We start from the raw sequence: 16314 nt of genomic DNA on the forward strand, positions 1-16314 counted from the left end.
ATTTGCCTCCTTTATAAGGAGTGTTCTCCCTCCAATCTTATGGAGGTGTTCATTCATATCTATAATTGTCTTGCTATCTTGTGGAGCGGTCTGTTCGGGGCCTGAAGATGCAGCGGGATTCGTTTCGATGAGTTTCCGAGGTGCGGATTGGATGTTAACGTCACAATTTAAGATGACTATTTCTCTGCTATCCGACCATGTCGGAAAGGCTACACTGACGCATTCAAGCACCGTCTTGAATTCGTTGTCATCTTCTTCTTTTGAAGACCTATCTTTTTTATCTTATGCTACTGTAGTTTATGTTTTCAATCAAAGAGGATGGACAATTCCCTCTATCATTTGTAATCAAGCAAGTTGAAGTTAAAAAAAGTAGTGTTCCAAAAAAAAAATATATATATTTCATAAATAATGGAGGAACTTTTTTTTTCTTTTTGTTAGATAGTTAATTATGATATTTTTTGTGGCTATACAACTCAATTCCCCTTAAATCAATTTGAAATCTTTATATATAAAGTACAGTTTCTCTCAATCCTGGACGTGACACGTCGGATTCCACGTCATCAATTCGTGTATCCTGGGCACGACACGTGTCTCTGCTGCTGAAACTCACTGTATCATTTTCTTTGCAGTTTGTTGGGCCTTAAACGTTATCCGTGTATTTATTTCAGTTGGGCTTCATGTTTCATTTAGTTGTTGAGTTATTTGGTCGGGTTTTTTTGTCGTTTCAGTTAGGGTTTACCCCTTTTCCTTCTTCTTCACCTCTCTAGAACACAGATGTCGATTAGGTCTTCGAAATCAATCTTCCATCTTCTTTCTCAAAGTAATGCAACGTTACGTGTTATCGGGTTATCACCTTAAAACCCTCCATTACTCTCTCACACATGATCTACACTCAATGCGATTTCAGGATCTGCAAGGCGGTGGAGGTTCATCTATAAAAAGGTATGATTTCCTCCTTCGATAATCATCCTCTCATTCTTAAAACTAACCAGTGAGCTAATTCTGTGAATGTTTTGGTCTTCTTCTCCGATCTGCAGACTGGCTACTCCTCCTCCACTGTTCAAGTCCGTTTGTTATGTTTTTGGGAGTCTAGGACTGTCCACCATGGAAGTGGATATGCTCCTACTGGACTCTCAGGTGTGTTATTTACATCCGCCTTTTGCTCATATACAGAGTCTTTGACCGGTTAGTTCTTTAGGCATTTCCACCGTCCTGAATCCATAGTACAAAGTCAGATTTACGTTTTAGAAGTTTCAAGCTCCCCAAACTCTTGTGTTTCTAACGGTTAAGTTTTTTTAAAGTATGAGTGGAATCAGTTTGATTGGTGTTCTTATTATATTGATCATCATCATCTCCTGCAATGTTATATTGGCCTTTTTGGTATTTATAATTGCTTATTAATGATTATATTGCAAGAGGTTAACTAAGAATATAAAAGATTATGTGAAATGCAGACGTGAAAACAAAATATTTTTAAAAATGCATTCATGATGTGTCTGTAATATGTTTTGTTTCACGGTATATGTCGATGTCCACACATCAAAGGTGTCAAGGTTACAGCTGTGGTTCCGAGTGGAGCTTCCACTGGTATCTACGAGACTCTTGAGCTCAGTGATGGGGGATCAGACTACCTTGGGAAGGATGTCTATAAGGTGAGAAACTATATTTTTAGTGAAAGAATTGTTATCCGATTTTTGTCCTATTTGTTTTTTTTTTTTGATGTCAACATGCTGTTGACAACTTCATGGTCTATGAACTGATGGAACCCGAAATGAGTGGGGTTAATGCAATCAAAATCAAAAGGTGATTCAAGGGAAATTTATGTGTTATGTAGTTACATACTAATGAAAGATGATTTTAACCATCTTGGTTCTTCTTTTTGTGTACAGCTTGGAGCCAATGGTATCATTGATGCGTGCAAACCTGGGGCCATTTGTCAATGGCATTCGTCTCTACAAAGCGAAGATAGAAGAGCAACAGGTAAACATAGATTAGACGATGGGATAGATAGGAAAACAATAATAAATATTACTGATTATATTTTTTTACATTTTTCATGGTAAGATAATTTTGTAAATTTTAACACGAAAGGAAAATAGCTCTGAATAAATCTTCAACTTTCTGTCTTCTTACGTACTCCAACTAATAATGTTTTTTTCAGTGATGTGGTACAATAACATGTTTATACGTTTCTATCTTTTGACTCATGAAAGTTTTGTTAAATATTTTGAACTTGAGTCTACTTAAGAGCCAAAACCAATGTCTTTATAATGGCTTGACTCTTTCGAGAATTACAATGAAGAAAAAAAGGATTATGCAACTACCCAGCATTAACACATGCTGGAAACAAGTGACGCTATCATTGCGCGTCCCAATTATGAAGAGAGCCAGATACGGGACAAACTTGATGCTAATCATGCCACCCAAAAAATGTAGCCTTGGAGATATTGACAGCCCATGCACAGTTTGTTTTGTTACAAACAAATCACGAAGTTCATGAAGTTCCTTGAACTGAAGTAACTTCAGCATGCACTACTCATCACACACTCACTCAGACCACCTACCGTTTTTAGGTTCGTTTAAACTTTTCCTAGTTTCCAGAACAATGTTCGCAGCAATCATTCCTCTGGTTCTAAGTTTAATACACTCGCAATTTCTAATATTTATAAAACTATCTTTTTATACATCCTCTTAGTTGCTATCTACTCTCTACGTCTGTCTCCAATTTCCATAGAACACAGTGTAATCAAAACGGATTCCCCTAGCTTACGTGTACGTATTTTGCTGTAAATTGTAATTGACTTGGTGCAGAACCGATAGAGAAAAAGATGCGCATCCAAACTTTTTTCCAAATTTAGATTTTAGGTTTGTTAGTTTTTCATCGTCTTAAGTTCAAGGCCCATTACACGCGTAGACCTTTTAACTGTCTACATGCTCTCCCATTAAATCCCCTATATATTAATTGAGGAACATTTAAAAAGATGTAACCTTAATTTTGTATTAATTAAAATAGCCCCCAATGCATAGGTGGCACTCAATTAGGTAGTCAATTACATTCAATTGAAAAATAAGTAGGTCCACATTCGATTTTTATATGTTGTTAGATACATAAGTTGGTCAAACTATATGATATAATGATATGATATGTTATTTTCTTTTCTTAAATCAAACCTACGAAATTACCATAAATGACTAATATATATATGACAATTAATGATTTTAATAATAAAGATTTGATAACAATTTATATCTCCTCCATCATTTTTTGTTTAATTTTATATTATTAAAATAAATTAAACAATCAAATTAGCTATAAAAGTAAAATTTAGATTTTTTCGTATATGTTATATTTTGAATTTTTAAAAACGACAATAAATGACTAAAACTATTAAAATTATTATGTTAAAAATTAATGATCAATGGTTTAACATTTTTATTATAAGAAGATACACATGATTTTAAAACCATATGAGTAAAAAATATCATTTAATAATAAAATAAATAAATATATATATATATATAGATTAAACACTATATACCATAGGATTACATAAATATTTTAATATTAAAAGTTTCAATGAATTTTCAAGAACATTTATAAATTATAAACTTATTAAAAATTTCAGATTGAAAATTTTGTTATCGATGATTTAAATTTTTTGTTATAAAATGATATGAATGATCATAGAACCGTATGATTATAAATTCTTATTTAATAAATAACTATATAAAATATACTATTCTTAGAAAAATAGGTTGATCCATCTTAACTTATATTACACTTTTTATTAAACTAACTATCAAATTGATAAATAACGTACCAAAAAATATTTTGCACTTTCCTTAAATAAAAGCTACGAAATTACCTAATATGATTAACATATATGTGAAATTAATTATTATGAATAATAAATATTTGATAACAATTTTTGTATCTTAGTTCTTTTTAAAAATTTTATATTATTAAAATATATTAAAAATCACATTAAATATATAATAAAAAACATTTATATTTTTTTATATGTTATATTTTGAATTTTTCAAAATGTCTATAAATTATTAGAAATTATAAACTTATTAAAGATTTCAGATTGAAAATTTTGTTATCGATGATTTAAATTTTTTGTTATAAAATGATATGAATGATCATAGAACCGTATGATTATAAATTCTTATTTAATAAATAACTATATAAAATACACTATTCTTAGAAAAATAGGTTGATCCATCTTAACTTATATTACACTTTTTATTAAACTAACTATCGAATTGATAAATAACGTACCAAAAAATATTTTGCACTTTCCTTAAATAAAAGCTACGAAATTACCTAATATGATTAACATATATGTGAAATTAATTATTATGAATAATAAATATTTGATAACAATTTTTGTATCTTAGTTCTTTTTAAAAAATTTATATTATTAAAATATATTAAAAATCACATTAAATATATAATAAAAAACATTTATATTTTTTATATGTTATATTTTGAATTTTTCAAAATGTCTATAAATTATTAGAAATTTGAAGTTCACCACTCTTAAAATTTTGTGATCAATAGATTATTTTTTTTGTCATAATAAGTTACAAATGATCATAAAATTGTATTAATATGAACTTTTATTTAATATTATAAGAAGATACACATGATTTTAAAACCATATGAGTAAAAAATATCATTTAATAATAAAACATATATATATATAGATTAAACTATATACCATAAGATTACATAAATATTTTAATATTAAAACTTTCAATGAATTTTCAAAAACATTTATAAATTATAAACTTAGTAAAGATTTCACATTGAAAATTTTGTTATCGATGATTTAAATATTCAGTTATAAAACGATATGAATGATCATAGAAGTGTATGATTATAAATTCTCATTTAATAAATGACTATATAAAATATACTATTCTTAAAAAAATAGGTTGGTCTATCTTAACTTACATTATATTTTTTATTAAACTAACTATCGAATATTCGAATTGATAAATAATCTACCAAATATTGTTTTTGCACTTTCCTTAATTAGAAGCTACGAAATTACCTAATATGATTAACGTATATATGAAAATTAATTATTATGAATAATAAATATTTGATAACAATTTTGGTATCTTAGTTCTTTTTTTAATTTATATTATTAAAGGATATTAAAAAAATCACATTAAATATATAATAAAAACATTTATATTTTTTCTTATATGTTATATTTTGAATTTTTCAAAACGTCTATATATTATTAGAAATTTGAAGATTCTCACTCTGAAAATTTTGTGATCAATAGATTTTTTTTTTTTGTTATAATAAGTTACAAATGATCATAAAATATAACGCATATGAATTTTTATTTAATAAATATTCAAACTAAATAATATATATATATATACTAATGATTTAAAGCAACAAGATTGGCTGATCAATTTAGTTGTCCAGTTGAAATCTTTCAAAAGTATGTGAAAGACTAAAGTCAAAGTAAATATGGATTTAGAATAGTAGTTATATTTTACTAACCAAAATACCGAAAAAAATCGAACCGAATCGAAACCAACCCGATATCTGGATTGAACACCCCTAATCCAAATGAAGCCAAACTATTGTTTCATTCTCCAAAATATAATAAAAATAATAACTTAATTCCGCGCAAGGCGCGGATCTTATCCTATCCTAGTACACCATAATTATTATCGGTAGTGCCCATAAGATCAATGATAAGAAAAAACAAGGGCTTTTATGATTATGCCGTCAAGATATGAACGTATATGATCTTAATAGTTTATTTAGTCTAATATTATATGATGTTAGTAACAGATACAAACGAGTCAACGCACTTCACCAATTAATAAGAAAAAAATGGTAAACCATTCCCCAGAAAGAATATGAAACCCTCGGTGGCCACACGTTTGGAAATCTGGTGTGGTACGGATTCGAATTCGGGTCCCTTGTGGATCCGCGGAACGCCTTGACCACCCAACCACAGACATGCAAAATGTATTTTAATGATTTGATATACGTACACTGAATATTTTTTCTAATAATTTAATCTGTATTACGTTAAAAAATGACGGCACTATTCTATTTTTTAATAAAAATCTTGATATTTGAATATATCATACACCATTTAGTATTCCAAATTGATAGTAAAATATATTTAATTATATTTTTTTTAAATAAAAAATCTCATCATATAATTATATTTGTGCAATTGTAAAGCTTATATTAATAATAATGCATAATGTATTTAATAATTTGGTAAAAATATACATAAGATTTATTACAAACAATTAATTTGTATAGCAAAAACCAATCCCGTAGAATTATTAATCAAACCAATAACACCAAATACGCCAAAAACCCATATAATCAACATGAATCCTATTATTCCTAAACTTGAGACTAAAAATCAGTACTACCCAAACTGTTCATGAAGAACCATAAAATTTCTTTCCAAAAATAAGTACACACAATTACAACATAAGCTCTTTGTTATATATGAGACACGCCAATGCAATGTTATCATTGAAAAAATATATATATTATGAAGTCATAACGCATATTTTCTAAATATTAGTTACTTCTAAAATGTTAAAGAAATATCTACTAAAAAATTATTAGATGCACCACATGAATTATATTATAATAACTTCCGATCCAACAATATAAAGGGTAAATTGATTGTTAATTTAAACATATAACAATAATATATATAATATATAGTTTCACATTTTATTATATTCTAAAATACAAACTTTCTTTATAGATACATATCATTTAAAAAATTGTTAGTATTTACCATCGAGCAATATATTATTTCAAATTATAATATATTATTTAACTATAATTTCATAGCAAAAAAAAATTCCACGTAATTCAATCATATGATTCATATACAACAAATGCGTTTCAATAGCAACACACAAAAATAATACAACCTTCCTAAACCATAACATCTAAACGTTTCAATATAGTGACAATATTAAACCCAACACATCAGATATCTAAGTACATAAATACATCAAAATACAATATATAAACTACATTTCTTTCAAAAAGACACCATAAAGGCAGAACCACGCTCCTAAGATCATTAGTTAAAAAAAGACAAAAAAAAACCCAAAAAAATCCATATACCTCAACCATATATTTAAAATCCCAAAACCAACAAAATTAATTATACAAATTACCATAATACAAATATAGACATCCCGCTCGTAGGGCGAGCCGGCCCTAGTATATATATACAAATAAGTTTTCACTCGGTTCATAAAACCTCTAAAACCTAACTAAACATAGCACACTACTCGTTAGGCCTGGGCGTTCGGGTCAAGTACTTCGGGTTTTCGGATTTTCGGATAGAGAGGTACAGAACCCGTTCAGGTTATTTTATACTTCGGATCGGGTTCGAGTTATTTCGGGTATAACCGAACTGTGTAACATATAATAAAAAAAATTCTATATATCATTGATTTGACTTTGTGAGACCAAAAACAATATTGTTGAAGTTAGAAGATTGAACAACTTAATCTAAGATTTATGATCTTTCTGATTTGTTATTACGTTGAGGAACACGAGTCCGTATTCTTTTTCTTGTGTAATTTCTATTTGTATTATCTTGAATAGAAAATGGTAAAGAATCCATCTATTCATAAATCAAAATCAAAGAGGCATCAAAATCAAACATAAGTCAAACCTGGATAATCACGAATGTTTGAGCTCATGCCTGTGTAAAGAGCAAAGAGAAAGCAAATCACAAATCCTACTTGTAATCAAACATAAATCAAAATCGCAAAGTATAGTGATTCATACATGTAATCGGTCATAAAATGAATTTAAGTATGTACTGAACATATACATCGAAGAAGGTGAAAACTGAAAGATGAATGGAATGAAAAATGTAAGTTTAGGGTTAGTAATATATATATATATATATATATATATATTCGGGTACTTCGGATAATTTGTTCGGGTATCGGATATAACCAATCGGGTACGAGTATCCGGACTGGTTGAATCCTAAACCCGTTCGTTTTTTTTAATTTCGGTTTTCGGTTCGGTTTTTTGGATCGGTTCGGGTTTCGGTTAATATGCCCACGCCTACTACTCATAGAGTAAAAGAAGTGTTGAACTCTTTTCTTCATTTAACCAAAAAGAGTGTTAGACATAGATATACTTTCCCCTTAGCAGCTGTTATTAGAATTTCTTAACGAGTGAAGAAATATGGGCCTTTATTAGTCCTAATAGACGTAGCTGAAAATGGATGGGACTAGTTAGATATACGGCCTTGACCAATTTGGGGCAACACAAAGTTTACGATATAAAATCGGTGGATTCTAGAACTTCATCCCGATATCCGTCATGGGTTTGGTCGTTTAATGAATACTAGATTTTGAAAAAAGCGGATATATTTTTTATTTTATATTTTTTAAAAATTTAATTTTTATATTTTTGTTTTTAGTTATTTTTTTTTGTATAATATTTCTTTTAAATGATTAATAAATTTTTTTAATAATTGTATTAAAATAGTTGGATCACACTTATATCAATAAGTCATGTTGTTGTTTTAATAGAATAGATCCTCAAGACTTATCTAAAATAAAAAGAAGAAGAAAAAAAATTCGGGACTAATCCATATGAAAGAACGTGGGAATATGATTTGAATCTGTTTGTGTTTAATTAACGTCGACAAGTAACAAGAACAACGGCGAGTGAAGTGGGAGCACAAAGCATGCAAACCGACTAATCATGTTCTTGTCCTTTCTCTCAACGTTTTAACTAAACTAAGCCCGCCATTTGGCCAACACTCTCAGATAATATATTACTTATAAAATTAGAATATTATGAAACATTTAAGGAGAATTAAAAGGAAGGTGAAACTGCAATTATGAGAGAGTGGACAATTTAAAGTCAAAGCTAATATGGAAGACACATAATCATATCCAACCTTTCCACGTGCTAACACGATCCTTCAAAAAGACATACCTTGAACTCATGATCAAAATTAACTTGGTAAATTTTAGTGTAGTACGCACACTTTTAGAATTCTTTTATCCGCGACATTTTTAAAATGGTAGGCATATCATGGTCTACTCGATAAAACGCATTGATAAGCCAAGGCCGCTATAATGTTTTTTTTTATATATATCCTATCGGATGATCCGACCGGCCCCAAGAAGAATATATGTAATGCTATAGAATAGATTCTTGATCCGAATCTAGAATACTTTCCGACTAATGCAAAAAAATGGACCGGTCATTTATTACAACCCACTTTGTTAACCAGTCGGGGCAAAACTCAAATTTACACCAAATAATGATAATTTAGTTAAAAACCCTATAATGTTTTGGCACTATAACATATTTAGAGGATATTAGTTAAAAAAAATTAAAGATGATGTAATGGTTAATATTGCTATTATCTGACTTGGAGATGCAAAGCATATTTATTTACCTCAACATTTTTGCAATGTTTTAGTAAAAAAGAAACATTTTTTCAATGTAGGGTTAGGAGTTTCTATGAAATGATATAACCATATATAATCTTCGTGTCAGAATATGATCACAAGAAAAACAGATATACTAATCCATTAGCAGATAAAACTTTATTAGTGAAAACATGGTAACTTGTTGGTTTTGTGTATATATATAATATTTTTTTAGTGCTGATAGATTAATTTTTAATTGTAATATTTAACATTTTCAGTGATATTACTGCAAATGTCAAAAACATAAAATCAAAATTATAAATTAATGTTGCAAGTTTCCTAAGTAAAATTAAAGTCGTACAAGACATGTTTTTGGAAAATACTTTCAAAAGATTAATATTACATATGTATTAAATTTCTTGCTGTATATTGGCAGCTACTTCTATTTTTTTGTTCTACAATTGAATATTGATTAAAAAGTTTTTCCATTAAGACCATCTCCAATGGTTAGAACTCATCATGGGTTCTAATGATTAATTTAATTGTAAATTTTATAGTTTGTGAAGCTTAAAACCCTTTGTAATTTGCCATATCCAATGGGAGAACATTTTCGAAGTTCTTAAGAGAGAAAGAAACAACAAAGACAGAAAAAGGCAAGAGAGAAAGACAGACACACAAATGGAACCAATAAGAACATGATTATTGGGGAGTTCTTAGGATGAGGTTCTTAGCGAAATATAAGAACCCGTCTCTTAACTTTTAACTAAAAAAGTTAAGAACCGGTTCTTAAATAAGAGTTTTAAGAGCCGGTTCTTAATTTTTTTAGTTAAAAGTTAAGAGACGGATTCTTATATTCCGCTAATAACCTCACTCTAAGAAACCCCCAATAATCATACTTTAAAAATTCTTAACTTATGATTTGACACTTTTTTTTTGTTTTTACATTTTTCAGGTAAGAGACGACTCTTATATCTCTTATTTAAGAGATGATTTTTAACTTAAGAGATGGTTTTTAACTTTTCTTAATTAAAATCTAAGAAAAACTAAAAACTGTCTATTAGCCGAAACTAAGAACCCAGTTAAAAGACTGGGCTAATGATTCTAAAAACTCTATTGTAAGAACCCCACCTTTAAAACCTATATTCTTTGCTCTAAAAAAATGAATATCTTTAGTAAGAAAATGAATGTCTTGTAAGATTTTTCCCATTTGAAATAATATATCGCGTTCCTTCTATAAATACACTCACATCTGCACTACTTTCTAATCATTAAACTCTGTTACAAACCAAACAAAGAATAAGCAAAACCGAGAAGAAGAAGATGGTGAAACTGGAGAACATGAAGAACATCTCCTTGTCAGATTCCGTCATCAATCTGGATCAGTACGTTTTTTTTTAATTTCACTTATTCCCTAACTGCATTGCAAAATCATCGGCTAAAAATTCGAATAAAAATCTTTTATAAAAAAATTATTACAGTGGAGATCCAACGGCGTATGAAGAATACTGGAGGAAGATTGGTGACAGGTGTACGGTGACGATACGTGGTTGTGATTTGATGAGTTACTTCAGCGACGTGAACAACATGTGCTGGTTCCTTGAGCCGACGCTTGCGGAAGCCATCAAGGAGTTGCATGATGCGGTCGGAAACGCAGCGACGGAGGATAGATACATCGTGGTTGGGACCGGTTCGACCCAGCTTTGTCAAGCGGCCGTCCATGCACTATCTTCACTCGCTGGGACCCAACCTGTTAGTGTCGTCGCCGCCGCACCTTATTACTCCGTAAGTCCCCACCACTAATGAACTAAAACTCAGCTCTTCCTCCTCGTATCTTTTTCGGTTTTAATTATTTTAAATCTTCCTTTTTCCGTTGACAAAATGTTTTTATTATTAATTATTTAAGCAACTAACAAAATATATTAGACTAATAAACAGATTTTTTAGCTAAACAAACCCCAACTCTGAATCTGTGATTGATTGTTTTTTAATTCGAGTGGGTTTTGATAAAGTCAGATCTATATCTTGGGTGCTTTGTTTTTATTTATTAAATTAAATTTGATTAAGTGAGAAAATATTTTGTGGAACTTTATACATGGCTCATGGCTGCATTAGAGAGTAGTTACTTAAAATCAGCTAGATAAATAAACTAAATCTAGACATCGTAAATATTAAATATATACACAGTTTTTAACTAACTGTAAACCCGACAAAGGAGCAGTTGTATTTTTTTTTTTTAGGATGTCATATATTACATAAATAACATTTATGAAAAACAAACACTAAAGAATTATTTTCTTATTTGATCTACGTAAAATAAAAGTTCTCAAAGATTCATTAGCTACTAGGGTCTTGTTCAATGATTTTCATTCTAACTTTAGATGAAATCCGAAGCCGTTATTTAATCAAAGTGTTGATTTAATGTGAAGATTAAGGGGATCTTGCTTTTAAAGCCTAGGTCGGATATCTAAAAGACACAGTGACAGACATGTTTCTCAAACACAACACATTCACCAATCTTTTTCACTCTTATTCATTTAGCAATTTACAGAAACACTTTTCATACTACATGTGTTGTCAATTCATGTGCAAAGACATCAGTAACATGCTCATGCCCGCATTTTTGTCGCTTTTACCAAAAACCATTTTTCTCTTCTTAAATATTTCATTTTTTGTAAACTTTAGTTATTTCATTTTTGGAGAATATAAAAATACTTTGTATAAAAAATAATAATTGAACAGACGTATGTGGAGGAGACAACGTATGTTCGGTCGGGTATGTACAAGTGGGAAGGAGACGCGTGGGGTTTCGACAAGAAAGGTCCTTACATCGAGCTGGTGACGTCACCCAATAACCCAGACGGCACCATCAGAGAGACGGTGGTGAACCGTCCAGATGACGACGAAGGCAAAGTGATCCATGACTTTGCCTATTACTGGCCACATTACACTCCAATCACTCGCCGCCAAGACCATGATATCATGCTCTTCACTTTCTCCAAGATCACAGGCCACGCTGGGTCCCGCATCGGGTAAGATATTATGGGTTATGCATTAGTTTCTTTCATTTATGATAACATGCATTAAACTAGATTTGGATTACACATGCATGTTTACTGAATTTGAACCCGAGTAATGACCATTAGATATTTTATGATCCTGAATTCCTGATCATTAAACTCTTTAAACTTAATTAGAACAATACATCATTAAAAACCTAACTAATGGGCTTCTTTAATTTGTTTGGCTGGTGAAGGTGGGCATTAGTGAAGGACAAGGAGGTGGCAAAGAAGATGGTTGAGTACATAACAGTGAACTCCATTGGTGTGTCTAAGGAGTCACAGATTCGAACCGCTAAGATTCTCAAAGTTCTTAAGGAGACATGTAAGAGCGAAACCGAGAACTTCTTCGAGTATGGTCATGAGATGATGAAAAACCGTTGGGAGAAGCTTCGTGGAGTGGTGAAGGAAAGCGATGTCTTCTCTCTTCCTAAGTACCCTGAAGCCTATTGCAACTTTTTTGGCAAAACACTCGGATCTTATCCTGGTAATTAAAAATAAATTATTCACTTGACGACAAGTGTTTTGTTTTGTTGTAGCAGATGGTTGTTTTGTAAATTGAATAAGACGTAACGGTCGGTGTTTTAATTTTGGTTGCAGCGTTTGCGTGGCTGGGGACGAAAGAAGAGACGGATCTGGTTAACGAATTGAGGAGACGTAAGGTTATGAGCAGAGCAGGTGAACGTTGTGGTTCTGACAAGAAGCATGTCAGAGTCAGTATGCTTAGTCATGAAGATGTTTTCAATGTGTTTCTCGAGAGGCTTGCAAACATGAAGCTCATTAAAAGCATTGACCTATAAAAAGCTTTCATTTCATATGTATATAGTCCTTGTTCAAAAACTCGGTCGCCTAGCCGAGTAATCGGCCGAGTAATCGTAAGCCGTGTGCTCACCGTAGCGAGTTGAACCAATTCGGTTGGTTTCTACAGTCCACCGAGTTATACCCGCGGAGACCGTATTTTAAGCGTGGAATTGTAAATCGTTGGAACAAAAAAAATCGGTCATATTAACTTAGTATAATTTGGCCCAATATTAAAGGCCCATTAGTAATAAAAAAGTGAATTTTTCACCTATTTTTCCCTTTCCCGAGAACAGAACTGGAAATCTTTGGACAGTGACGTTGGTTTTGTTCTTACCACCCAAGCCCCAAGAGTGAGAGATCTATATGATGATGACTTTGAATCAGAAGATGAAGATATTGTGGACATGGAGTTTGAACCTGATGTCTTCCAGGAAAATCCTGTCTTTCATAATTTACAGCCTCTTCGACAAGGTAAATTGAATGCATTGTCTGTCTTTAGTTTCTCTAACTAGGATTTTACATGTTTTCCTGTTTTTGTCTTCACTTTCAGATACATAAGTTGTGACTTCATGTTATCAAGCTGTGACTTCTTCTAACGCATCAACTCCACTACAAGATCAAGATTAATATATTTGTTTGATTTTTGGAGAATAGAGGATTGAAAGTGCAATCCTAAATTTCTTTTTGTTGTTCTCAAGATCAAAACAATATATTTTGTCTCTTGTAAGTGGATTATATTTTGTATGATGTGAACTAAAAGAAGTAGAATTATATTTTGTGATCTAATTGGTATCTATTCCTCTGACTTTTAGTATCAATGATGTGTTTTTCATAAATAAGTATTATATAATTTTTTTATATTATATGTATGAAATGTGGTATCATACGTACAATACCGTATTATACATGAATTATACATCTAATAGTACAAAAAATTCCTCCCCGCGTACTCCCCGATTTTTTTCCGGTTTTTCAAAAAATCGCTAGGCCCATGTGTGCCGCACGCGTAGCGCCTAGCGAGTTTCCGAACAAGGTATATAGTTAATGGTTATGAAAAAGCCATATAACAAATAGCATCCCCAGTGGGTTCAAATTTATAATTTTTTATTATTAATTTTTTTGTTTGATTTAAAAAAAAATCGAACCAATCGCGAACCCACATTTCGTGGGGCCCGTGAAACAGTGATGAACTCGCCGGACGCAGGTTCACTGGAGAGAACTGAGGAGAGGCAGGTTCGTCACTGTTCATTATTTTAATATATTTTTTTTTGGAGTTTAAGTGAACTCCCCATAAATTCACTAATGGAGATGCTCTAAGGTCTTTTTTTACTAGTAGTTTTTAGCTTATCCTAGATGAATTGTCAAATCAAACCAATTTATAATTTTATACCATAACTCATATATCTAATTCAAATAGTAAATAAAGCTTCTATTTAATTATTATATATATATGTATATATATTATAAATTAATTAATTTTCTTAATAAATAAAAAATAAAATATTAACTAATTATTATAATCTATTTAAATTTGTAAATATTTATATTCGTGCATGTGTTTTCAAAATATTAATCGATATGTTTGCTAATCTAATTTCAATCTATCAACACATCTGTTTTCTATGTTTTGAGAAAACATATATCAGGTGTCATATAATTTTATATATTTACAAAGTACAGTAAAGATGTAGAACCAAACCAAATGCCATTAACAATATATGCATTAACAATATGGTTTAATTTGGCACAATATATGCATCTTAACATATTAAAATGAATAACTGATTTGATCATAATTATTATGTTCAAAATCATATGTCTAATTAATAGGATAACATCTCAATATTTAATAAATTTATTTTTGTCCGGGAGTATTCGAGATTTGTCCAACCATTTCATAGGTTCGGGATAACACATGTTAATCAAATATATATATATATATATATATATTTGTTCCATAACAAATATTTTCTGTTTGCTTTTCATATGTATAAAAAAAAATGATTTAAGCTTATAAACAAATAAAAATAAAATATTAATTAATTTCGTTATTTTAAAAATATTTATACTCAGTTATCTAGAATATGCAGAAATAATAAACGTTCACATTATGTGGACATAGAACGTAAATATATTAAGGTGAAATTTATCATTTACTTTTAGGTAAATGGTTCCAGTTTCAACTTATCCAAATGTTAGAATTAAATCCTATTGAAAAAATTAAATTTAAAAGATTAATATCTATAAAATCCAATAAAATGGGCTGAATGAAAAAAGAAGAAGAAGATAATTGATCTAATAAGAAAAAAACACCACTTATAAAAGAGAGGTATTTTGGAATATCTCATTATATTAAGGTTGAATTTATAATTTACAATGAAAAAAGAAGAAGAATATAATTTGTCTAATAAGAATAAACACCAGTTATAAAAGAGAGGTATTTTTGAATACCTCATTGGTTGTCACTACATCATCTCTTCCTCAGTCTATCTCTCTCTCTATTCTCTGCCTTGATCGAACCCTGAGGTCGAGCATAGCCCTCGTACCAAATGAGCTAAACGATCAGGCACTCGTTTCGTTAAAAGGTTATATATTTATTTTATCAGTTCTGTAAGTGAAGATGATTTATTTGAGTCTAATAAGCCCATCTTGTAATAGGCTTCAAAGAAACCACTCAGAGTTGGTCGACAAAACTGTAGCCCATTATTAAATAGGCCTAGTTTCAATGAATGTGACTGATCTCAGCAGCCAGATAACATATTAATTTCAAGTAACTGGTCTGATTGAATTTATGTAATAAAAACGTATTCTAACGGTTTACAACGAGAGATATGTATCCCATATCTGAAATTCATTCAGACATTAAGAAATATATAAAGGGTTCGGACCAATCTACCATGTTAGATTCGAGTTTATTATGGGCTTCCAACTTAAAACAAATTTGTGATCAGTGGATTGATCCTAACCCTTTATATATTATTTAATGTCTCAATAAATTTCCGATGTGGAATATATATCT

General features: G+C 30.3%; 2 protein-coding genes across 8 annotated transcripts; both read left to right on the plus strand.

Annotated features, from left to right (window-relative positions):
- Window positions 1–673: 673 nt before the first annotated feature.
- BNAC06G31740D lies at window positions 674–2684 on the plus strand. Of its 7 annotated transcripts, none has more exons than XM_022689153.2 (5): window positions 674–942; window positions 1038–1137; window positions 1546–1652; window positions 1890–1980; window positions 2303–2684. In XM_022689153.2, exons 1-5 carry the CDS (start codon window positions 824–826, stop codon window positions 2498–2500), a joined length of 615 nt encoding a protein of 204 aa, XP_022544874.2. In that variant the 5' UTR covers window positions 674–823; the 3' UTR covers window positions 2501–2684. The 7 variants fall into 7 exon arrangements, 2 of the variants coding, with proteins under 2 accessions (XP_022544874.2, XP_013698927.2); XM_013843473.3 differs by having other exon boundaries at window positions 682–942; window positions 2290–2684; XR_002653280.2 differs by having other exon boundaries at window positions 692–942; window positions 1546–1803; window positions 2290–2684.
- Window positions 2685–10613: 7929 nt separating this feature from the next.
- Window positions 10614–13312, plus strand: LOC106404922 (L-tryptophan--pyruvate aminotransferase 1). The gene is made up of 5 exons (XM_013845567.3): window positions 10614–10820; window positions 10917–11220; window positions 12178–12467; window positions 12692–12981; window positions 13095–13312. The coding sequence occupies exons 1-5, from the start codon at window positions 10759–10761 to the stop codon at window positions 13292–13294; spliced, it is 1146 nt and encodes a 381-aa protein (XP_013701021.2). The 5' UTR covers window positions 10614–10758; the 3' UTR covers window positions 13295–13312.
- Window positions 13313–16314: the final 3002 nt, after the last annotated feature.

The sequence above is a fragment of the Brassica napus genome, chromosome C6, assembly GCF_020379485.1.
Source record: "Brassica napus cultivar Da-Ae chromosome C6, Da-Ae, whole genome shotgun sequence".
Lineage (NCBI taxonomy): Eukaryota > Viridiplantae > Streptophyta > Magnoliopsida > Brassicales > Brassicaceae > Brassica > Brassica napus.